The sequence below is a fragment of the Sinocyclocheilus grahami genome, unplaced genomic scaffold, assembly GCF_001515645.1.
Source record: "Sinocyclocheilus grahami isolate Dianchi unplaced genomic scaffold, SAMN03320097.WGS_v1.1 scaffold67.1, whole genome shotgun sequence".
Taxonomy (NCBI): Eukaryota; Metazoa; Chordata; class Actinopteri; order Cypriniformes; family Cyprinidae; genus Sinocyclocheilus; species Sinocyclocheilus grahami.
In genome coordinates, this window is record NW_015505246.1 from 556311 (window position 1) to 580697 (window position 24387).

The 24387-nt window shown below is 36.1% G+C and overlaps 1 protein-coding gene across 1 annotated transcript in view; it reads left to right on the forward strand.

Moving 5' to 3' along the window:
• The window catches only part of dip2bb (disco-interacting protein 2 homolog Bb), a 47521-nt gene that overhangs the window by 3208 nt on the left and 19926 nt on the right, over nt 1–24387 (forward strand). The window contains exons 2-9 of the mRNA XM_016272090.1: nt 11859–11930; nt 12348–12509; nt 14218–14343; nt 18182–18448; nt 20510–20629; nt 20714–20911; nt 22973–23098; nt 23966–24232. Of these exons, the coding sequence (XP_016127576.1) occupies nt 11859–11930; nt 12348–12509; nt 14218–14343; nt 18182–18448; nt 20510–20629; nt 20714–20911; nt 22973–23098; nt 23966–24232 (1338 nt within the window). The remainder of the gene's footprint in view (nt 1–11858; nt 11931–12347; nt 12510–14217; nt 14344–18181; nt 18449–20509; nt 20630–20713; nt 20912–22972; nt 23099–23965; nt 24233–24387) is intronic.

The window sequence follows — 24387 nt, forward strand, 5'->3', positions numbered from 1 at the left end:
TCACTGCTATATCGCGTTCATAATCGCAGATGAGTCACATTCGATTATGAACGCGATATTGCGTAGCTTGTCAGTGTGTTTTTATTAATGCCATTAATGTTTTTGTTAATATAGCGTATAGCATTAGTAAACTAAATGAATGTAAGATGAATGCTCTTTTGGAAGGGAAATGGCATTTTGGAATTTTTGTGGTCTAATGTGATATTGTTGTTCATGTTCTTGTTCATGATGAAATTTTATTTTATTGCTGTAATTAATTTATAGCATTAACAAGATGACCCGTTGAATTCATTTTAGGAGCGATGACTGATTTAATGTATTTTTAGCCCAGTGCCTGTATATAAGATTAGTATTGAGTTCAGAGGCTGTCATATGTGGATTAATCATGTGGTGTATTTTCAACAGTTTCAGTATGAAAAATAACTTTTATATTGATTCAATGGCTTGATTGCATTTTGAAAAAAAAAACGTGTCATGGATTTATTGCATTTTGGGGGGAAAATTATACAATTTTATAATAAATCTTTGAAAATCTAAATCTGGACTTGAATTTTTTTAACGTTATTATAACCTAAAGATGCTATGTGAAAGTTTGAAACTGAAAATAGTGGTTTTCATCTTGCCACTTTCTTGGTAAAGAAAACACATTTTTACTCAAATGAATCAAAATGGATTTATAGCGTTTTGGAACCAAACTCTTCAAATATTCTTACATATACATAAAATATGTATACATTTAAATGTATGTAGCCAGGAATTGCACAATTTTCCACACATTTTATAAAAATTAAGTCATAACATAATATATTTACTAAGTATATATTTGTATAGCATTAAAGTAATTGCTTGTGTGCATGTATTTGTTTACAGTAACAAGACAGGAGATGAGAGACTCCACCATCATCATGTATTCATTATTTGTAATGTACGTGTGTTGTGAATGAAATAGTTTGTTTCTGTTTGTGTGTCTTCATGACAGAGGAAGAGGGGTGGAAATAGGAGGTTGTGACACACTCACACACAATGAGCACCATTGAACGCATCAGGGCTGAGCAGTCGTGATCTCTGCTTGAATTCCCAGCACATACTCAGACGCTTTTATGCACTTAAGCTGATCAAATGAGCTATGTGTGTGTGTGTGTGTGTGTGTGTGTGGAAATCCTCTTCCATAGCTGGTCAGTATATACTTAAACTAAAGAGGCACGGACCAGCTGTACAATGTCTGATTGTGTGCATCTGTTCAGGTAACCTCAGTAGCTGAAACGCCCACTGTGACTGTAGGAGGACAGGCAGGCTTCCTTGAGTTGTAAAGAAAAAGAGAGAAAGAGATAGAGTGGGAGAGAGAGACCTAGGGACAAAACAGAAAGAGAGAGAGATTACTCTAATCTAGGTCACAGAGCATTGGGAAGCAAATACACTCATTTACCCATGATTCACAGCATGCTTTCTGACATGTTGCGCTGTCTCTCCCACTATCTCTTCTCTGTTTTCTCCTCTTTCCCACCATGTTTGTTGTCTCCTGGTTTCTCTAGCTAGCTCGCTCTCAAGTGCACTTCACACAGGACATTTTAATAGTTAATATCTTTTGCAATGCTTGCGATATGGGTTCCTCGGGAACTGAATTATTCACCGGTCTGGTATGGACATCAGGCTTGAAAAAGAAGAGATACACACTTTACTTCTAGCAGACTAGCATACACTATTCTGTCAGGTAGCAGAATTTTTCCAAACTGTCAGTTGGAGATGTTTCTCTCATAACACATTATACTCCGGTAACTATGGAAGCTTGTTTCCACCATGGAATCAAAAATTAAAAAGATAAATATGACTTTTTATCTCACAATTCTGACTTTTTTCCCCCAGAATTGTGAGATATAAACTCGCAATTGCAAGTTATAATAATTGCAAATTATAATGTCAAAATTGTGGGATATAAACTTACAATCATGAGAAAAAAGCTATTATGCAATTATGACTTTTTTCACACAATTGCATGTCCATATCCCGCAATTTTAACTTATTTTTTTTAAATTGTGAGATATAAAACTTGCAGTTGTGAGTTATGATTTCCAACTCTGAGGAAAAAAGTCAGCTCTCAATTCTGACATTTATTTACAATTGCAAGTTTAAATCACGCAATTCTGACTTTGTAACTTTTGAGAAAAAAAATTTAGATTGTGAGATAAAAAAAATCACAATTTCCTTTTTTTTAAATTTTTTTTACTAAGTGGTGGGAACAGACCTCCATAGGTAATGTTTAACTAGACAGCATGTGACTGAAAATGGCATTCGTAATTAATTTGTATATTGCAGTTCTGTTTCTCTGCTGTGTAAATGCATAAAAAAGTTGCAGAAGTTTGTGGCCTTACATTCACTCAGCAATTTTAAATGCTTTTATTGTGGCTAAAATGATCTCTCCAAAGAGAGATAATTTCTCATCTGAGTAGGCTTTTGTTTGGTTGATGTGTGTGTGTATGTATGTATGTATTTAAGTGGGTTGTATCAAAGTCCCTTAAAGGTGCAACAGGTGATTGTCTTCAGAATTTTTTTTTGTTATGCTGGTTGAAAGTCTCTTTACATCCCGATAGCAATCATTAAGTTAAGTGGTCTAAATGTATTTATCTGTATTTATATATTCTGTGGAAGGCGTAGGACCAGCAAATGTTCGTCCAATCAAAACAGTCGGTCCAAGCGTTTTAATTGGCTTTCCTACCTGCCTGTCAACATATGTATTAGCATACCTCTGCGCACCCGGTTCGCACAGACAGGATACGTCATCAGCGCGTTCACGTACGCTGTGCAGACAGAGCGGGAATGGCAGACAAACATCAACAACCCGATCTTCCTTCCTGGTATTGTAGTACTTTTAAAGTTTTGTCACTGGTGAATGACATATGATGTAGTCCAGCGGTTCCCAATCCCAGTCCTCGCGCCTGCTCTGCATATTTTGCATGTCTCGCTTAGTTAACACACCCGATTCAGATAACCAGCTCGTTAGAAGTGAGCTACGTGCATGAACTGTGTTCCGATCAATATGATCCCTACACAGTGTTCATTGCTACCTACTCCCTGATAGGGCTGTGCGATTAATAGAAATTGTGCGCGATTTCTAAATCGCTTTATAGCACGATTTTCCGCGCCCCCGACCGCCCACAGTATGCTATCCGAACCAATCAGAATGCAGTGCGCCTAAATGGAGCACGAGAACAGAACAGACTGGGCGGGCATACAAACGTAACGCCAGGTTCACACACACCGTCTGTGGTGCGTATTTTTTCCGCGCCCATGTTAACGGATCAGAGCGTTCACACTGCACGCGATTGCGCTCCGGCAGTGCGCTCCAGGAGAGGTACGTCTGCTTCTGCACTGCATACACATACTGTATACACACTGCAGATGGAGTACGTGTGAACTTGGCGCAACAAATCTAGTTCAACAATTGAGGCAACGCCACAAAGAGCTCTATGACCAATGCATGGCAAAAAAAATCCCTGGACACGGGATTTTTATTTATTTTTTTCTCTATTCAAGAAACATTTTGTTACACCTTTACTTTGTGATTATTTTGCCTTATGTCTGTCTGTTCTAGAGACATGTTACAGCTTTTTGATAAAGCTCTAATTGGTTTTCTTTTGGAAATATGTTTCAAATTCACACTGAATGCATTTATGACTAAAGCATGTCTGTGTGTGTCAAAATCGTGATTCAAATCGAAATTGAAAAATTGATAAAAGAAATCTCAATAGGTTTTTTTTGTCCATATCGCACAGCCCTACTCCCTGAGCAGGGAAAATCCGTTGAAGTTTACTTCACTTCGAAACATGGGCTGGAATTGGGAACCGCTGATGTAGCCTATTGTAGTAATGTTGTTTCTGGTATTCTGGTCTGTGAGCATATATGCGTTCCGGGAGCGTGGCTTTGGATGGCGATTGCAGGGAGGGTGGGACGTTCGCTTTCAGTGCTATCAGGCTAAAGTTAGCATTTTCCAAGATCTCCTAATGCACCTTTAAAGGGTTAGTTCACCCAAAAATGAAAATTAGGCTGTGTTTTACTCACCCCAGAGGCATCCTAGGTGTATATGACTTTCTTCTTTCAGACGAATCCAGTTGGAGTTATATTAAAAATGGTCCTGGCTATTCCAAGCTCTATCTTTGCAGTCAGCAGGTGTTGCAGTGCTTCAGTCCAAAAGAAGTGAAATAAAAAGCGCCCATCCATAAAAAAAGTGTCTCACACGGCTCCGGGGGGGGTGAACAAAGGCCTCCTGTAGCGAATCGATGCTAAGACAAATATCCATATTCAAAACGTAATAATCACTTTAATCTAGCTTGCGCCAACAGTTGTACAAGGAAGCAGTTCTGGGCTGATGACCTATGAGGTCGGCTTTGCACATGCACCGGTGAGTCTCGTGAAAACCAATGTTTGTTTACAGGATCAAAGGAAGCAAAGTTTCCTTACTTTAGCAAAGGAAAACCAGTCTCCTCTTGGCTTATATCGAAATCCTCTGATATTCTTCTTTACAAATCTTCGTTTTATACTTCTAATTAGTGACTGTTGTTTTGGTTTGATCTCTCCGCTGCGTTTCCGCATGCGTCACTTCTGAGCAGCGCATGCGCAAAGCCGACCTCATACGTCATCCGCCCAGAACTGCTTCCGTTTACAACAGTGAGTGCAAGCTAGATTAAAGTGATTATTACGTTTTGAATATGGATATTTTTCTTACAAAAACACATTGATTCGCTACAGGAGGCCTTTGTTCACCCCCCCCCCCGGAGCCGGGGGAGACACTTTTTTTATGGATGGGCGCTTTTTATTTCACTTCTTTTGGACTGAAGCACTGCAACACCCGCTGACTGCAATGATAGAGCTTGGAATAGCCAGGACAATTTTTAATCCAACTGGATTCGTCTGAAAGAAGAAAGTCATATACACCTAGGATGCCTCGGGGGTGAGTAAAACACAGCCTAATTTTAATTTTTGGGTGAACTAACCCTTTAAGGCAAGTCATGTCACTTGGCGTCCATCTTTGAAACGCCTCTTGGGCATGCAAGTGCAGCTCATATCACTTTCAATAGGGAAACATCAAATTCTCCAAAACTTTTCACTAAGCTTACGATTAAATTGTATATGTCTATTTGAAATCACCAATGAAATCTGACAACAACTGTGTCATAAATGTTGTTGCTTTTGCTCAAATAGCATTATAAAAAGCTTATTTTTCAGGCTAGATCAGCCAGTGCGCATGTGCAGTCCTGAGTGCGCTGACTGTTTCTATAGCAACCAGGACTTCTAACGGCAGCTGCAGTGACACGCTGACTTTACCGATTAGCAATTGGCTCTTTCATTTAGAAGGCAGGGCTTCCTGCGATTGAGCGGCCATATTAAGCGTTGTATTTTTCCCCATTCAAAACTATAGGAGTGACACGTCTTGGGTATTCTATTGTCTTTGGTTGTATTTAGAGTCATAGTTGCTATGGTAACAGTAGAATAGAAACAGGTCTCATTCATAACGAATAAAGCTAAAAGCAATAAAAAGCCCATATGCCCATATTTCACAAGAACAGCGAAAGCAGCATACCATAAAACCTTTGAACTGTATTACACACTCAACACAGTATGACCTTTATTAGAGGGCTGCTGGAAGGTGAAGTGTGTCATTTTCGTGTCGCAACATAATTGTATAAATAGCTGAGGACAATGTGAATGGTGCTTTCCTGCAAAAATCTAGTGGGTTGTGTTGTGAGTGCTGCTAAAAGTGTTGAGTGGTTTTTGGCTTGTTGTTGGGTGGTCGCTAGCTGGCACAAATATTATGGTATAGTCTGTTTACATACATATATATAGACTTTAGTCTTTGCAACTTCAGGGATCTTATCTATGCACAATCAGCTTGTAACACTCCAAAAAGAAAGGAAAACTTGAAATGTCTGTACCTGAATACTACTGTTTATTTGATCTATGCTTGTAAATTGTGTATTTCTTTTTATTTATTAATTTTTTTTACTGACTGTTCACTTACCTTTAATCATGTTTGAACTTTCTCAGACTATAGTTTTTGCTGTGGTATATGAAGAAGTACTTAAAGTGTGTGGAAAGCAAAGTTACAATGATATAAAATTAGTGTCATTAATTTTTTTGTTTGTATGTTCACATTGATGTTAAATTACATTTTCTGATTTGTGACATTACTTTTTAAGTAATGCTAAAACACTGCTGGTCACTTTCAGAAGTTATAGTGATTCTTTATTTTCCAAGAAAGAATGTGAAACAAATTGGTTATATAATTTTCATTTTTTAATTTTTTAAAATATAATTTAACTTGATTTTACACACTTTAATATGGTATCGCATACCGAATATCGCATTTTTTAACAAGGTATCGCATATCACATTTTTCTTCAATATCGCACAGCCCTAATATATATATATATATATATATATATATATATAATTATTAATTATTATTATTATTTTATATATATCTGTCATATATTTGCCAAGAAACAAAAAACTCTCCTCAACAAGCCACATAATTTGATAATATTCATGTTCAAGGCATAAACAACGTGGGATGGGTTATGTGCCAAAAAAAATATTTTTTGGGGTTTGGTTCAGATACCTAACTTTACATATCAGCATTAATAACAGCTTTAGAAAGGGAGTGTATCTCGCAAAAACTGGAAAAGTAAGGATGTGTCATGTTTTATCCCAAGACAAAATAAAATAATGATTAAATAAAAGTAAATAAAGACTATTAGTCAAGTCAAGTCAAGTCACCTTTATTTATATAGCGCTTTTAACAATACAGATTGTGTCAAAGCAACTGAACAGCATTAGTTAGGAAAATAGTGTGTCAATAATGCAAAATGACAATAGTAAACACTCATTTTTCAGTTAAAGACAGTTCATCATTGAATTCAGTGATGTCATCATCCAGCTCAGTTCAGTTTAAATAGTATCTTTGCAATCATTTGCAATCAAGTCAACGATATCGCTGGAAATGAAGTGTCCCCAACTAAGCAAGCCAGAGGCGACAGCGGCAAGGAACCAAAACTCCATCGTGACAGAATGGAGAAAAAACCTTGGGAGAAACCAGGCTCAGTCGGGGGGCCAGTTCTCTTCTGACCAGACGAAACCAGCAGTTCAATTCCAGGCTGCAGCAAAGTCACATTGTGCAGAGGACTCATCTGGTTCCTGTGGTCTTGTCCCGGTGGTCGTCTGACTAGGTCCAGTAGTTTTTTTTGTGACATTTATTTTCAGTACAATTAAACATTCACCCCCTAATTCTTGTTTCTTATAATTTAATTTGTCAGTATTATTAAAATAATACTGAAATTATTATTTATGATCACTTTTTTACTGTTAGATGCAGTACAACAAATGTAATAATAAAAACAGTTTTTTATATAAAATATATATTTTCTTTTTTTCATGTTACAATAGTGAGAATTAGGGCAGGGTTAAGATGAAGCAGCATTTACTATACAGAGCCGTAGTTCACTGACAAGCTACGCAATATCGTGTTCAAAATCGCAGGCTATTCATTGCCGATTATGAACGCGATATTGCGTAGCTTGTCAGTGAACTACGGCTCTGTGTAGTAAATGCCGTTCCATCTGAACGCACGTGCTGGAGATTTACTACTAATCACAGAACCGGCATTACTGACGAGATGCACATGAAAATCGCATTTGATTATTTGCACAGCCCTAGTGAGAATGAGACTCTGAATTCAGACTCTAATGAGAATTGAATAAATTGAGATTGATATTGAGTAAAATTGTCCCTAAAAATTGTCATTATTTTAACAAAAATAACATAAAAAATGGTAAGGGTCCTAAAAGCTTTTTAGGGTTTTAAACTTTATTTTATTTTGGTTTTGAGTGATCTGGACACCTCTTCATGATAAAGTTTGACAACATTTACACTTGCAGTTGCACACGGTGAAGCACACTGTAGACACAGGTCAGATCATCCCCATATATACTGTGTTACAAAGTGAATTAGGAAGGTTACACCTGACAAGGCATGTTCTCAGGTGTGTAAAGTGGTAATTTGAGTCTTGTTGTCACCTGCATGCACACACCCTGGTAACCCTGACTTTACTGTTTCCATGAGCAGGTTTTCAAAGCCGGTTTGTGGATCTGGCTGTATGATACAGAAAGAGCCATGAACAGATAAGAATGAATTGAACTCCCTGTTGTGTCTTTTTCACTGTCACTCTCTTGTCTGTCTGCGTTTCTCCCTGTCTCTCACAGTCTGTTTTTATATTCTCAGCAGAACAGGAAACCATGTCATAGGCTAGAAGATTTAGCACTGGAGAACATGACATCATCCAGAGGAAAAGGAAATGTGTTTCTCCCTGTCTCTCACAGTCTGTTTTTATATTCTCAGCAGAACTGGAAACCATGTCATAGGCTAGAAGATTTAGCACTGGAGAACATGACATCATCCAGAGGAAAAGGAAATGTGTGTGTGTGTGTGTGTGTAAGGAAAGACAGAATGTTGGATGTGGACAAAAGAACAGTGAAGGAGGGCAATGAAATTCAACTTCAGTACAGTGTGATACAGTGTTGGCAGTTGCTGAATGGTGAGTCACCATCTGGTGGTGGGTAACCAAGGCTGTATGTGTGTGTGTGTGTGTGTGTGTGTGTGTGTAGGGACACAATGGAGAGATAGCTGTATTATGTCTTGAGTGAAAGTCATTGTGAGCACTCTGTGGTGTCATAGTGTTTCAGGGCCAGTGATGCAGCACACCGGAGGGAGGGTGGATATGAGTATCTGAAAACATTGTATTCAGGGAAAGTTAATGCTTTTCTAAAGAACAAGACAAATTCTCTCACAGTCAATTAAAAAAAGATGTTTGTCCATCTCTCTCTTTCCCTCATACACACACTCTAGTCAGCGAGACACACATATTCCTGTTCCAGATCCAACTTTCCCACAATCCGAGCAGCTGGTGTGCATGTCTGTTGTACAGAAAGCCACTGAGGGATTAGATGGTTCTGTCCTATTGTAATTACCTTTACAGAAAATGCATAATGTGAAACCATTAACACCAACAAGTTTTTTTGTTTTTTGCAACATCAAGAATTTGCATCACAGGAATAAATCACATTTTAAAATATTTTAAAATAGCAAAGAATTATTTTAAATTGTACAATTATAAATTATTAATATTTTACAAAGTTATAATTTTACTGTTTTTTTAAGCAAATAAATGCAGCCTTGCTGAGCAAAAGAGACTTCTTTCAAAAGCATAAAATCTTAGTGACCACACATTTGGTAAATAGGACTGGGTTTATTTATTTATTTATTTATTTATTTATTATAAAGTCATTATTATTCCATTTAATCTCTCTGTTAATATGAATATGCATGTAAAATGTCAATTTTAAATTGAAGTCACTTGTAGGTTGCCGGAGGAACTTTTTTAAGATTATCTCTAATCATTTCTGTTTTGCTAATGCAGTCAAACTGTAATGCTCATGTAGCTTTATCTCTTAAAGGAGTGCTGTCCTCCCTCACCTCCTTTCTCTCAGGGCCAAGAAAATCCCCACGTGTTTGTATGTGTGTATGCACGCATGCCAGTAGATGTTTATGTATGCATAAACTAAATCATGGAAAAAAAGTGCTGTACTGAAAAAGGTCACTTGTCATAGGTGTTTTGCCCATAATTGCTTGCAAATACAAGATTACAGTGCTGTCACGATTAAAAAGATTTTTCTCTTGATGTTCTGATATCAGCTCAATTCAGACTAAGGGTCCATATTAGAAAAGTATTTGGATTAGATTTTTATGATAAATATTGGATTATAGAGTGGATTTGTTGCATTGATACTAGTTAAAAAAAATAAGATTTGGATGTCAGACCAGTTTGGCTTTAAGTCCTGGAATAATTTACCTTTCAGGACAGGTTAGTATATTTGAATTACAGTTTAGGAATGTGAATTTAAAAGAGTTAACTTTGAGGTAGAACTTTGAGGGAGAACTAATTAAGGTTTGATTTCAGGCATAATGTCTAGATTACAGGTTAAGATTATTGCTCAGACATTAGATAGCAGGTTATATGGTTTAGAATGGGTAATTGTACTGTATTAAACTGAAAGACAGTAATGCAATTCCAAATTTCGATGATTTTTAAGATCTATAATTTGTGGAAGTGAGATTCTAAGGTGGGATTGTAGCATAAATGTTACAGGTTACTGATTCATAGACTGACAGTGTGTGTTGATGTCTAATTTTAGGTCATGTCATGTCATGTGTGTGAGTGAGTGGTCAAGGCTTAATGTAGATTTCTGCCTCAGTCTGTTGTCACTCACTTCTCATCATCATCATTCTCCCAACAACCAACCACAATCCATCTGAGCCTCAGTGTGGACTGGACCACCTTAGGCCACCAATTAAAACCTTCTAGTTTGCGGTTGACTTACAAAAGCACAATGACTTGTCTTGAAAGTTGACATTCATTTACTGCAGTTCAAAACCACTCTTTCTGAACAACACTGAAAGGATCATGCTATTTACACAACCCCCTTCATAGCTACATGTGATAGAACAGTCTGGTGAAGCTAAAAATATCCCATGGTGCAGCTGGGTTCGGTCCTCATGCATTACTTATGGGAGTTGACTCTTCTTTCGCTATTTTCCCATTTTTTATGTTGAAAATGCTTTCAAAAGAATGATTTGTTTAGTGGCCTGTCTCATGAATCTCTGCCGCTTACTGTCAACGCTTAAGCGTACGGGCCAGTCTGATTTCTATGGGACTATAATAAATAATTGTGTGTTATCTCTTTTGAAATATTTCCCCTTCAGGGGATGTGTTGAAATGAGCTTGAGCTGCTCACGTATCATAACCAAAGCTCTCTCCAGCCTGCATAATCCCACTAGATTACACATTCTGCTCTTTTTCACACTCACAAGCACACACATGAGTCCAGCACTAACTCACTCAAATCAGCTTGGCTGTTAGAATGTAAGATGGTGATGATCTTTTAGGATTTGGGTGTTTGGGTTTCTCTAAACCAGGGTTTTCAAACCTCCTCCATCAACAGCTAAAATGTGTTCCTTTGAACTCGTATTTTACCAGATATTATTTAGCATTATCATTATTAATAATCTGCTACTACAATGCCAATGCCTATACCCTACTGTTCAACAGTTCAGGGTCAAATATTTTTTTAAATAAGTTTTTTGTTTTCTCATGCTCAACAAGGCTTAATTTATTTGATAAAAAATACAGTGATAATTTTAATGTCTTTTGGAACTCTTTGATGAATTAAGGTTCAAAAGAACAGCATTTATTAGAAAGAGAAATATTTTATAACATTGTAAAAGCACTTTTGATCAATTTAATGCATCCGTGTTGAGTAGTATTCCTTTCTTTTTTTTAATCTTTTGAACATTAGTGTATATCACAGTTATTTTAATATGTTGGCAATCATTTACAATTTTATTTTAAGTCCTAGTTTCTGTTTAACAATGCAAAAGTAAAATCTTTCCCTTTTTCTTACACATACCCTTGGTTGGGTTACAAAAGAAATGCACTGACCCCAAAATAGTATTTTGACACTTAAGCTATAAATAAATTAGCTTAAGGTGTATTTTTGTTACCTTTTTTAAAACAAATGTCACTTGATGTCATTTTTTTGTGATCTAATGCAGTTATTTTTGCATTTGAACTGTATAAAAAATTTTTGGAAGGCGACCTCATGTTGAATATTACACAGAAGTGAAGTGGAAAGATGTGTGTTTTGTCCAACTAAAATCTATCTTACTGTTTTGAAGAACGTTCGACCAAATGAAATGTTGAATTTATGCTGTCCATGTTTTTAATTGATAATCATGTTATCTCTCTTTTTTAGGTGACATCACACAAAAAGGATACGAGAAGAAGAGGGCCAAGGTTTTAGCACCCTACTTGACACAAACACAAAGTAAGAACTACAGAAATATCTCTGCTTATGCCCCCTCTTCCCTCCATCTCCTTTTCTGCCATATTATCTCTCTCTCCTTGTTTTTCTCAGTGGTCCACTGACTCATATGATAATGTGGTTATGAAACATCTTCTCAGGCTGTTCCTCTTGAGGTTGGAGGGTTCCATCTAGATTAGAGTCCTTCTGCACTGCCCTCTACTGTTCATGCATTGGACTGCAGCATGCATTGCTCTTATTTTATTGACAGTCTCTAATGCAAGATATGTTGGATTTGTTGGGCTGATTTGTCTGGAGAGATATGAGATGAAAACCAAAGCTTTTCACATCTACTTCACACTCATATCTTCTATTTTCTGTAATCATTGACTGCGTCTGCTAGTTTGCATGAAGTTCACTGTCTCTTCATTGTCTCTACAGATTTAGCTCCACCTCCTGCCTATGATGCACAGTCTCCTGGTCCAAGCTCCGCCTCTGCACCTGAACCTGGCCCTTCGAACTCGTCCTCCTCCTCTTCTCGCCACCGGCACACGCGGCGTCCACACCGGAGCGGTGGGACGAGAGATGAACGCTACAGATCAGGTTAGAACAACCTGACAACATACAAATCATTTTCTATTTCATTTTCATTTTATCAGCCAGTATAGTGTGAGTCTTGTGTAAATTCAAAGGTGATGTTTTTGCCTTTAGCACCACTGGACAAAAAAACTATTCATTTTATCAGCCGTAATAGGGGCTGATAAATGTTTTGCCTCTAACGTCAAAAATAACACAGCCCTTTATCTTGGAAAAAAACATTCTGCTTATTTGATGTTGAGTTCAAAAATATATCTAAAAAATCTTTCCATTAAGTACTTTTTTCACAAAACAAGAATATGTAGTCAAAATTCAAACGTTTTACTGACAAATAGAAGTATTCAAAATATATCACATTGCATCTTACAATCTGCAAAGGAGTGGAAAAATATGTTCAAGTATTTCATTTAATGTCAAAGAACTTTACATAAGCACAAGTTCATAACAAGATTTCCTTAACATGGTTGTTGAAAACAAAGAGCTACAAAATGCATCATATTTTGTGAGAAAGTATGACATGCTAGAGCAAAACAGGCAGCATTTTTTGGAAGCAGCATTGCAAAATGAGAATGAAAGTAGTATTATATTTCATTCAGCAAATATGATGTATGGCGGTGTAATGATATACAGCTCGGCTTACTTATAAACTTACTTATATGGGTTACTTATAGTGATCTCTGCACATTAAAAAGTATTTCAACATTGAACAAATGACACAGTTCACCTTTAAAACATAGAACTCCAATTTGCAAGCCGTGCATAGACTGATCTTTACTTAAGATTTATGGGTTGTGAGGTTTACAGAGAGTCTGCAGATGGTAATATTTGCCTGTTCTCTGACCACATCCTTGTAAGAACTGTTTAGTCATCTGCCATGGCAGTCATACTTGGACAAAATGGATGCCTAGATTAAATGTGTCATTGTGGATTTCTGGTGCTTTGTGGCAATTGCAAGATGGCAGCTTGCTTATTTGATTGTAGGTTGCTTGTTCAGTTGCTGGCCACAGATGTGATTATAAATTTTACTGTCCTATTGTTGTCAGAAAGCAGTTTCATCGGTTCTGTGGATTCAATCAGCTGATTTCACTGCATAATTTATGTTGAGGGCCTTGTTATGTAGGCATTACCAAAACTCTGATGGGCGACTGCTGTTGGTTTAGAAACTTTGCTGATATACAAAAGTTTCTGATTTATATCAAGGTACAGAAAGTAAGTTAATGAGATTCCAATTAGTCTTGTACTCTGGAGCAAAGCATTTAACCCCAGGATGTTCAAGGTTGATTGTACCTGTCACCTTGGATAAAACCAAACATCTGCTAACATCTCACTAAGTGCAGAGGCCCAAGAATCCTATTGTTGTCAGAAAGCAGTTTCATCGGTTCTGTGGATTCAATCAGCTGATTTCACTGCATAATTTATGTTGAGGGCCTTGTTATGTAGGCATTACCAAAACTCTGATGGGCGACTGCTGTTGGTTTAGAAACTTTGCTGATATACAAAAGTTTCTGATTTATATCAAGGTACAGAAAGTAAGTTAATGAGATTCCAATTAGTCTTGTACTCTGGAGCAAAGCATTTAATCCCAGGATGTTCAAGGTTGATTGTACCTGTCACTTTGGATAAAACCAAACATCTGCTAACATCTCACTAAGTGCAGAGGCCCAAGAAAAAAAAACGGCCTGTAGCTAGTTTTTTCTTTTTCTTTTTGTCTCAGATATCCACACTGAGGCAGTTCAGGCAGCGTTGGCCAAGCATAAAGAGGAAAAGATGGCACTGCCCATGCCAACCAAGCGTCGGTCTGCATATGTACAGTCACCAATTGACAACTGCACCCCACCAGGTAATATATGCAAGCACAAATAAACCATTACAATAATATACTAGAGAGCTAGAGAAGAACTTACAGAACCATACCACATATAGTAAGGACATATCATCATATAGTTAATAGTATAGCTAATCAGGATCTTACACTTTTCCTGTTTAAAATAGCAAAAGTAACGGTATTTCTCAGTGAAACTGAGAGCTTTAAATCCTGATCCTTATGTATTTTATATAATAATCATGTAGTGAATATTATATGAGTTAGATCAGTTATACAATTCGTATTTTATGTTGTATTTTTCAATTTCGAACATTTAGTCATTTACTACTTTTAAATTAAATTATTTTTATGTCTAATCTTATAAATAGTTTTAATTTAAGGTACTTTTTATTTTAACATGTAATTAGAGTTAATTTAATTTGTTAATATTAATACAGATTTATAATACATATGAATGCAAAAGAAATTTATAAAAATTTAAAAAATATATATGTTTTTGCATTTGAACTGTATAAAAAATTTTTGGAAGGCGACCTCATGTTGAATATTACACAGAAGTGAAGTGGAAAGATGTGTGTTTTGTCCAACTAAAATCTATCTTACTGTTTTGAAGAACGTTCGACCAAATGAAATGTTGAATTTATGCTGTCCATGTTTTTAATTGATAATCATGTTATCTCTCTTTTTTAGGTGACATCACACAAAAAGGATACGAGAAGAAGAGGGCCAAGGTTTTAGCACCCTACTTGACACAAACACAAAGTAAGAACTACAGAAATATCTCTGCTTATGCCCCCTCTTCCCTCCATCTCCTTTTCTGCCATATTATCTCTCTCTCCTTGTTTTTCTCAGTGGTCCACTGACTCATATGATAATGTGGTTATGAAACATCTTCTCAGGCTGTTCCTCTTGAGGTTGGAGGGTTCCATCTAGATTAGAGTCCTTCTGCACTGCCCTCTACTGTTCATGCATTGGACTGCAGCATGCATTGCTCTTATTTTATTGACAGTCTCTAATGCAAGATATGTTGGATTTGTTGGGCTGATTTGTCTGGAGAGATATGAGATGAAAACCAAAGCTTTTCACATCTACTTCACACTCATATCTTCTATTTTCTGTAATCATTGACTGCGTCTGCTAGTTTGCATGAAGTTCACTGTCTCTTCATTGTCTCTACAGATTTAGCTCCACCTCCTGCCTATGATGCACAGTCTCCTGGTCCAAGCTCCGCCTCTGCACCTGAACCTGGCCCTTCGAACTCGTCCTCCTCCTCTTCTCGCCACCGGCACACGCGGCGTCCACACCGGAGCGGTGGGACGAGAGATGAACGCTACAGATCAGGTTAGAACAACCTGACAACATACAAATCATTTTCTATTTCATTTTCATTTTATCAGCCAGTATAGTGTGAGTCTTGTGTAAATTCAAAGGTGATGTTTTTGCCTTTAGCACCACTGGACAAAAAAACTATTCATTTTATCAGCCGTAATAGGGGCTGATAAATGTTTTGCCTCTAACGTCAAAAATAACACAGCCCTTTATCTTGGAAAAAAACATTCTGCTTATTTGATGTTGAGTTCAAAAATATATCTAAAAAATCTTTCCATTAAGTACTTTTTTCACAAAACAAGAATATGTAGTCAAAATTCAAACGTTTTACTGACAAATAGAAGTATTCAAAATATATCACATTGCATCTTACAATCTGCAAAGGAGTGGAAAAATATGTTCAAGTATTTCATTTAATGTCAAAGAACTTTACATAAGCACAAGTTCATAACAAGATTTCCTTAACATGGTTGTTGAAAACAAAGAGCTACAAAATGCATCATATTTTGTGAGAAAGTATGACATGCTAGAGCAAAACAGGCAGCATTTTTTGGAAGCAGCATTGCAAAATGAGAATGAAAGTAGTATTATATTTCATTCAGCAAATATGATGTATGGCGGTGTAATGATATACAGCTCGGCTTACTTATAAACTTACTTATATGGGTTACTTATAGTGATCTCTGCACATTAAAAAGTATTTCAACATTGAACAAATGACACACTTCACCTTTAAAACATAGAACTCCAATTTGCAAGCCGTGCATAGACTGATCTTTACTTAAGATTTATGGGTTGTGAGGTTTACAGAGAGTCTGCAGATGGTAATATTTGCCTGTTCTCTGACCACATCCTTGTAAGAACTGTTTAGTCATCTGCCATGGCAGTCATACTTGGACAAAATGGTTGCCTAGATGAAATGTGTCACTTTGGATTTCTGGTGCTTTATGGCAATTGAAAGATGGCAGCTTGCTTATTTGATTGTAGGTTGCTTGTTCAGTTGCTGGCCACAGATGTGATTATAAATTTTACTGTCCTATTGTTGTCAGAAAGCAGTTTCATCGGTTCTGTGGATTCAATCAGCTGATTTCACTGCATAATTTATGTTGAGGGCCTTGTTATGTAGGCATTACCAAAACTCTGATGGGCGACTGCTGTTGGTTTAGAAACTTTGCTGATATACAAAAGTTTCTGATTTATATCAAGGTACAGAAAGTAAGTTAATGAGATTCCAATTAGTCTTGTACTCTGGAGCAAAGCATTTAACCCCAGGATGTTCAAGGTTGATTGTACCTGTCACCTTGGATAAAACCAAACATCTGCTAACATCTCACTAAGTGCAGAGGCCCAAGAAAAAAAAAAACGGCCTGTAGCTAGTTTTTTCTTTTTCTTTTTGTCTCAGATATCCACACTGAGGCAGTTCAGGCAGCGTTGGCCAAGCATAAAGAGGAAAAGATGGCACTGCCCATGCCAACCAAGCGTCGGTCTGCATATGTACAGTCACCAATTGACAACTGCACCCCACCAGGTAATATATGCAAGCACAAATAAACCATTACAATAATATACTAGAGAGCTAGAGAAGAACTTACAGAACCATACCACATATAGTAAGGACATATCATTATATAGTTAATAGTATAGCTAATCAGGATCTTACACTTTTCCTGTTTAAAATAGCAAAAGTAACGGTATTTCTCAGTGAAACTGAGAGCTTTAAATCCTGATCCTTATGTATTTTATATAATAATCATGTAGTGAATATTATATGAGTTAGATCAGTTATACAATTCGTATTTTATGTTGTATTTTTCAATTTCGAACATTTAGTCATTTACTACTTTTAAATTAAATTATTTTTATGTCTAATCTTATAAATAGTTTTAATTTAAGGTACTTTTTATTTTAACATGTAATTAGAGTTAATTTAATTTGTTAATATTAATACAGATTTATAATACATATGAATATTAAGGAATAAACCTAAAACGAATTAAAAAGTAAAAAAGTAAATTAAAATAATTTATTAGTATTATTATATATGAATCTATTTATTATAAATATATATTTATTATCTATTAATGTATTTAAAAAATACAGTATGTTTAGCATAACTTTTGTTTTTGCTGTGGTGTTAAAATTTGTAGCAATAATTATGAAATTTTACTGGCATTAACTAGTGCTGTCAAACAATTAATCGCGATTAATCGCATCCAAAATAAAAGTTTTTGTACTTTACATACTTTATTATGTATTTAAATATACATAATAAATATACACACTCATATATTATGTAAACAAAAACTTTTATTTTGGATGCGATTAATCGCGATTAATCGTTTGACAGAACTAGTATTAACATTTTGTTATTGTGGCAGCCACATTTACTATTCTCAGAAAAAAATAATTGGAAAAAAAAAGGCTTAAATAGTTCTTAGCATTATTTTTCTTATACTTATTCTGTCATTCTCTTCCTTGTCTTTTCATTTATTTTCTCTTGTCTTTCTCTTGCTCTCTCTGCCAGATTCCTCCTCTTCCTCTGATGATGAGGCCGTGTCGAGTGAAAGTGCAGGGCCTCAGCAGTCTCCAGACACCTGGATTAATAGCTCTCTGCACGGCTCCTCCACCTCGTCCTCTGCCTCCTCCACTCTCTCCCATGGGGAGTCTCGGCCCACCCAGGCTCCTCAGCCTCAGTCTCAGCAGGTCCCGCCTCCACCCGCACCTGCCCACCCGCCCCACTCCCACTCCCAGCCCTCCGCCCTGGCAGAGGCCTTCGCTCAGGCACGCATTGGTGAGTCACAGTTACCCCACACTATTTTTGCCATTGTTTATACACTTTAGATGTTTCATTTGTATTATTTGGTTTTGAGTTTTAATTTTAGCTGTTTTATGCATGTGCGTTCATTGCTTTATTATTTCTAAATTGTTTGTCTTTTATGTTTTCTTTTGCCAAATAATTATTTTCTTTTCATTTATATCTTTTGTGACTGTCAGTGAGAAGAATAGGAAGAGGTAAAATTGAGTGTTAGCAGTCTTCCGTCTTTCCCTGTGTTTGTAAAATTGTTGTGAGTTATGAATGATTATTATCTGCCCCTCCACATGCCCCACCCTTATGCCTGCACTCCACCTGTGTGTTTAAAGCCTATGAATGATTGGTCTGTCAATAATGAAAAATTAATAAAGCTTCTTAAAGAAGTGGGTGAACTTCTTGTGTGGTTCAGGACTGATCATACATACCTTAATATACACTTGATCTCATACTGTTTTTATTCAATGAGTGTGCTTTTCCTGCAAATGACGTACCTTGAGTGTGTGTGAAATGCAGACAATAAGTTTAGACAGTCTGTAGACTATGTGCTTAGACTAGAAAATCAACCAGTAATCAACTGTGAATATAAAGACAACATGAAACCGCATTCACACCCTTGCAAAAACTGTTTATTTGCATCAGACCTGAAATGGAATATTCAGTAGGCTGATATTATTGGTTAATATTATTTTTCTCCACCCACGTGTGTGTGTGTGTGTGTGTGTGTGTGCAGGGGGAAAAAAAAGAGTACTAGAGAAAGAGATAAATAGAGAAACACTTATTTGTAGTGTGCTACATTAGACATACTGTACATACTCTGAAAATATATGTCAACCTTTAAGCGCCTTTTCATAACTTTCTTTTCATGCCTCTCAGAGTTTTGTGTTAACATCTCAGTAGGGACATTTCAATAAGTCTTTATGAATGCTGTGTTTGATTGCTTCATTAATCACATCCCGTTTCTTTTTTCTTTTCCACCTTTTATCCACTTGTGTCATGTTGCTTTTCTCTGTCAGTGAGAAGAGTAGGCAGAGGTAATAATTGGTCATAGACATGTCCTGGCTGACTTTAAAACTGTGTGTTTGTGCTTGTGTACTATATATACTGTATGTTACACAGAGGAAATGTGAACCCAAGTGAAACCCTGCACTTCTTTAGGAAAATATAAACAATAGTAGATAAGTCATCCCTGCTTCTCTGCTTACATGTGGTTTTACTCAGTCCTGATCTTTCACAACACATCAAGGCTGCTTTGCAAGTGAACTAGTATGATATTTAAAGAAATAGTGTAAATTCTTCCAGTATTTACTCACCCAAAAAATCCCCATAAATGAATCATAAAATAATTTCTTTCAACTTTTGTACTATATTACAAAGTCCTTTAATATTTTTATATAGAAAAATACAAAAATATCACAGTAAAAATGTAAGAATACACTACCGTTCAAAAGTTTTGTTTTAGCAAAGATTTATTTGAATGTTTTAAAGTTTCTTATGCTCACCAAGTTTGAACTTATTTGAAAAAATATACAGTAAAACAGTGATATTGTGAAATATTAGTACAATTGAAAATGACTGTTTTCTATTTTTTTATATACAGTATTATACAATGTAATTTATTCCTGTGATGACAAAGCTGAATTTTCAGCAGTCATTACTCCAGTCTTTAGTGTCGCATGATCCTTCAGAAATCATTCTAATATTCTGATTTGACTTTTTTTTTAATTTAATTTAAAATAGTTTTTTTTTGTATCACAGTAAAACTCTTTATTATCAGAATTCAATAAAAATTTTACTGAACCCAAACTTTGGAACAGTGGTGTATATAATTTTACATATATTGATTTTGTACAGATATTTAATTTGATCTGTAAGTCATTGTGTATCTTGGCATCTTTGGACCAGAACTGATGATACCACAGTTCAGGAGAGTGTAATAGATGTATATATACATTAGTATTCCCAGGTCAGTTGAAAGCACGCGTGAGTGTGTGTTTGTTCGTCTGTCTCATCCCACCCTGCCTGACCCCAATCCTGGTGTAGGTGTTCCAGTGTCCAGTCGTGTATCCACAAAGATTCAGCAGCTGCTAAACACGCTAAAACGACCCAAACGCCCACCACTCAGTGAGTTCTTCATGGATGACCAAGAGGAGATTGTAGAAGGTACGTGAATGAATTAAAAAAACATCAAACACACTTGGTAAGAAAGCTGCAGTAATGTGGATCAGCGTATTTCTTCTTCCACAGTTCCTCAGGTAGATCCTAACGCCCCGAAGCCAGAAGGCCGGCAGATAATCCCGGTGAAGGGGGAGCCGTTGGGAGTGGTCAGTAACTGGCCTCCTGCTCTTCAGGCAGCATTAGCTCGATGGGGTGCCACACAAGGCAAGAGCCCCGCCCTCACAGCTCTGGATATCACAGGAAAACCACTTTATACGCTTACGTATGGTAAGACTGAGCAAGGTCGCCTGCAAAACACTTACCTTGATTGAAAGCAGATGCTGGAATTGCCAAGAAAGGTGTAAGGGCTTTAAAAACTGAGTGATTGGTGTGTGATTGACAGGGAAACTGTGGAGTCGTAGTGTAAAGCTGGCCTACACTCTCCTCAACAAGCTGGGAACCAAAAATGAGCAGATCCTCAAACCAGGAGACCGGGTAAAATAAATATAGCTTAATAATATAATAATTTATTAGTAATAAAATATTAATATAATTTAGATGTGTGCATACTTTTTTTTTTTGTGCACTTATTTTAGAATTATTTATATGCTACTATAGTATTTATTGATCTAATAAATTACATTTTATTTTTCTATTTTCAGTTTTCATTTTAATTTTTGTTTTAGTAATTTTGTTATATGGTTTTATCATTTTTATTATTTTATTTTAAAAAAAATTCATTTAGCCTTACTTTATTTTTATTTGAATTTAAAACTTAATTTTATGTTAGTAGACATAATGTTAATGAATATTTAACATAGATTTCTAATATTTATATTTTATTTTATTTCAGCTTTATTTAAATGTTTTTTTTTTTTTATCCTCCTCCTCTTCTCGCCACCGGCACACGCGGCGTCCACACCGGAGCGGTGGGACGAGAGATGAACGCTACAGATCAGGTTAGAACAACCTGACAACATACAAATCATTTTCTATTTCATTTTCATTTTATCAGCCAGTATAGTGTGAGTCTTGTGTAAATTCAAAGGTGATGTTTTTGCCTTTAGCACCACTGGACAAAAAAACTATTCATTTTATCAGCCGTAATAGGGGCTGATAAATGTTTTGCCTCTAACGTCAAAAATAACACAGCCCTTTATCTTGGAAAAAAACATTCTGCTTATTTGATGTTGAGTTCAAAAATATATCTAAAAAATCTTTCCATTAAGTACTTTTTTCACAAAACAAGAATATGTAGTCAAAATTCAAACGTTTTACTGACAAATAGAAGTATTCAAAATATATCACATTGCATCTTACAATCTGCAAAGGAGTGGAAAAATATGTTCAAGTATTTCATTTAATGTCAAAGAACTTTACATAAGCACAAGTTCATAACAAGATTTCCTTAACATGGTTGTTGAAAACAAAGAGCTACAAAATGCATCATATTTTGTGAGAAAGTATGACATGCTAGAGCAAAACAGGCAGCATTTTTTGGAAGCAGCATTGCAAAATGAGAATGAAAGTAGTATTATATTTCATTCAGCAAATATGATGTATGGCGGTGTAATGATATACAGCTCGGCTTACTTATAAACTTACTTATATGGGTTACTTATAGTGATCTCTGCACATTAAAAAGTATTTCAACATTGAACAAATGACACACTTCACCTTTAAAACATAGAACTCCAATTTGCAAGCCGTGCATAGACTGATCTTTACTTAAGATTTATGGGTTGTGAGGTTTACAGAGAGTCTGCAGATGGTAATATTTGCCTGTTCTCTGACCACATCCTTGTAAGAACTGTTTAGTCATCTGCCATGGCAGTCATACTTGGACAAAATGGTTGCCTAGATGAAATGTGTCACTTTGGATTTCTGGTGCTTTATGGCAATTGAAAGATGGCAGCTTGCTTATTTGATTGTAGGTTGCTTGTTCAGTTGCTGGCCACAGATGTGATTATAAATTTTACTGTCCTATTGTTGTCAGAAAGCAGTTTCATCGGTTCTGTGGATTCAATCAGCTGATTTCACTGCATAATTTATGTTGAGGGCCTTGTTATGTAGGCATTACCAAAACTCTGATGGGCGACTGCTGTTGGTTTAGAAACTTTGCTGATATACAAAAGTTTCTGATTTATATCAAGGTACAGAAAGTAAGTTAATGAGATTCCAATTAGTCTTGTACTCTGGAGCAAAGCATTTAACCCCAGGATGTTCAAGGTTGATTGTACCTGTCACCTTGGATAAAACCAAACATCTGCTAACATCTCACTAAGTGCAGAGGCCCAAGAAAAAAAAAAACGGCCTGTAGCTAGTTTTTTCTTTTTCTTTTTGTCTCAGATATCCACACTGAGGCAGTTCAGGCAGCGTTGGCCAAGCATAAAGAGGAAAAGATGGCACTGCCCATGCCAACCAAGCGTCGGTCTGCATATGTACAGTCACCAATTGACAACTGCACCCCACCAGGTAATATATGCAAGCACAAATAAACCATTACAATAATATACTAGAGAGCTAGAGAAGAACTTACAGAACCATACCACATATAGTAAGGACATATCATTATATAGTTAATAGTATAGCTAATCAGGATCTTACACTTTTCCTGTTTAAAATAGCAAAAGTAACGGTATTTCTCAGTGAAACTGAGAGCTTTAAATCCTGATCCTTATGTATTTTATATAATAATCATGTAGTGAATATTATATGAGTTAGATCAGTTATACAATTCGTATTTTATGTTGTATTTTTCAATTTCGAACATTTAGTCATTTACTACTTTTAAATTAAATTATTTTTATGTCTAATCTTATAAATAGTTTTAATTTAAGGTACTTTTTATTTTAACATGTAATTAGAGTTAATTTAATTTGTTAATATTAATATAGATTTATAATACATATGAATATTAAGGAATAAACCTAAAACGAATTAAAAAGTAAAAAAGTAAATTAAAATAATTTATTAGTATTATTATATATGAATCTATTTATTATAAATATATATTTATTATCTATTAATGTATTTAAAAAATACAGTATGTTTAGCATAACTTTTGTTTTTGCTGTGGTGTTAAAATTTGTAGCAATAATTATGAAATTTTACTGGCATTAACTAGTGCTGTCAAACAATTAATCGCGATTAATCGTTTGACAGAACTAGTATTAACATTTTGTTATTGTGGCAGCCACATTTACTATTCTCAGAAAAAAATAATTGTAAAAAAAAAGGCTTAAATAGTTCTTAGCATTATTTTTCTTATACTTATTCTGTCATTCTCTTCCTTGTCTTTTAATTTATTTTCTCTTGTCTTTCTCTTGCTCTCTCTGCCAGATTCCTCCTCTTCCTCTGATGATGAGGCCGTGTCGAGTGAAAGTGCAGGGCCTCAGCAGTCTCCAGACACCTGGATTAATAGCTCTCTGCACGGCTCCTCCACCTCGTCCTCTGCCTCCTCCACTCTCTCCCATGGGGAGTCTCGGCCCACCCAGGCTCCTCAGCCTCAGTCTCAGCAGGTCCCGCCTCCACCCGCACTTGCCCACCCGCCCCACTCCCACTCCCAGCCCTCCGCCCTGGCAGAGGCCTTCGCTCAGGCACGCATTGGTGAGTCACAGTTACCCCACACTATTTTTGCCATTGTTTATACACTTTAGATGTTTCATTTGTATTATTTGGTTTTGAGTTTTAATTTTAGCTGTTTTATGCATGTGCGTTCATTGCTTTATTATTTCTAAATTGTTTGTCTTTTATGTTTTCTT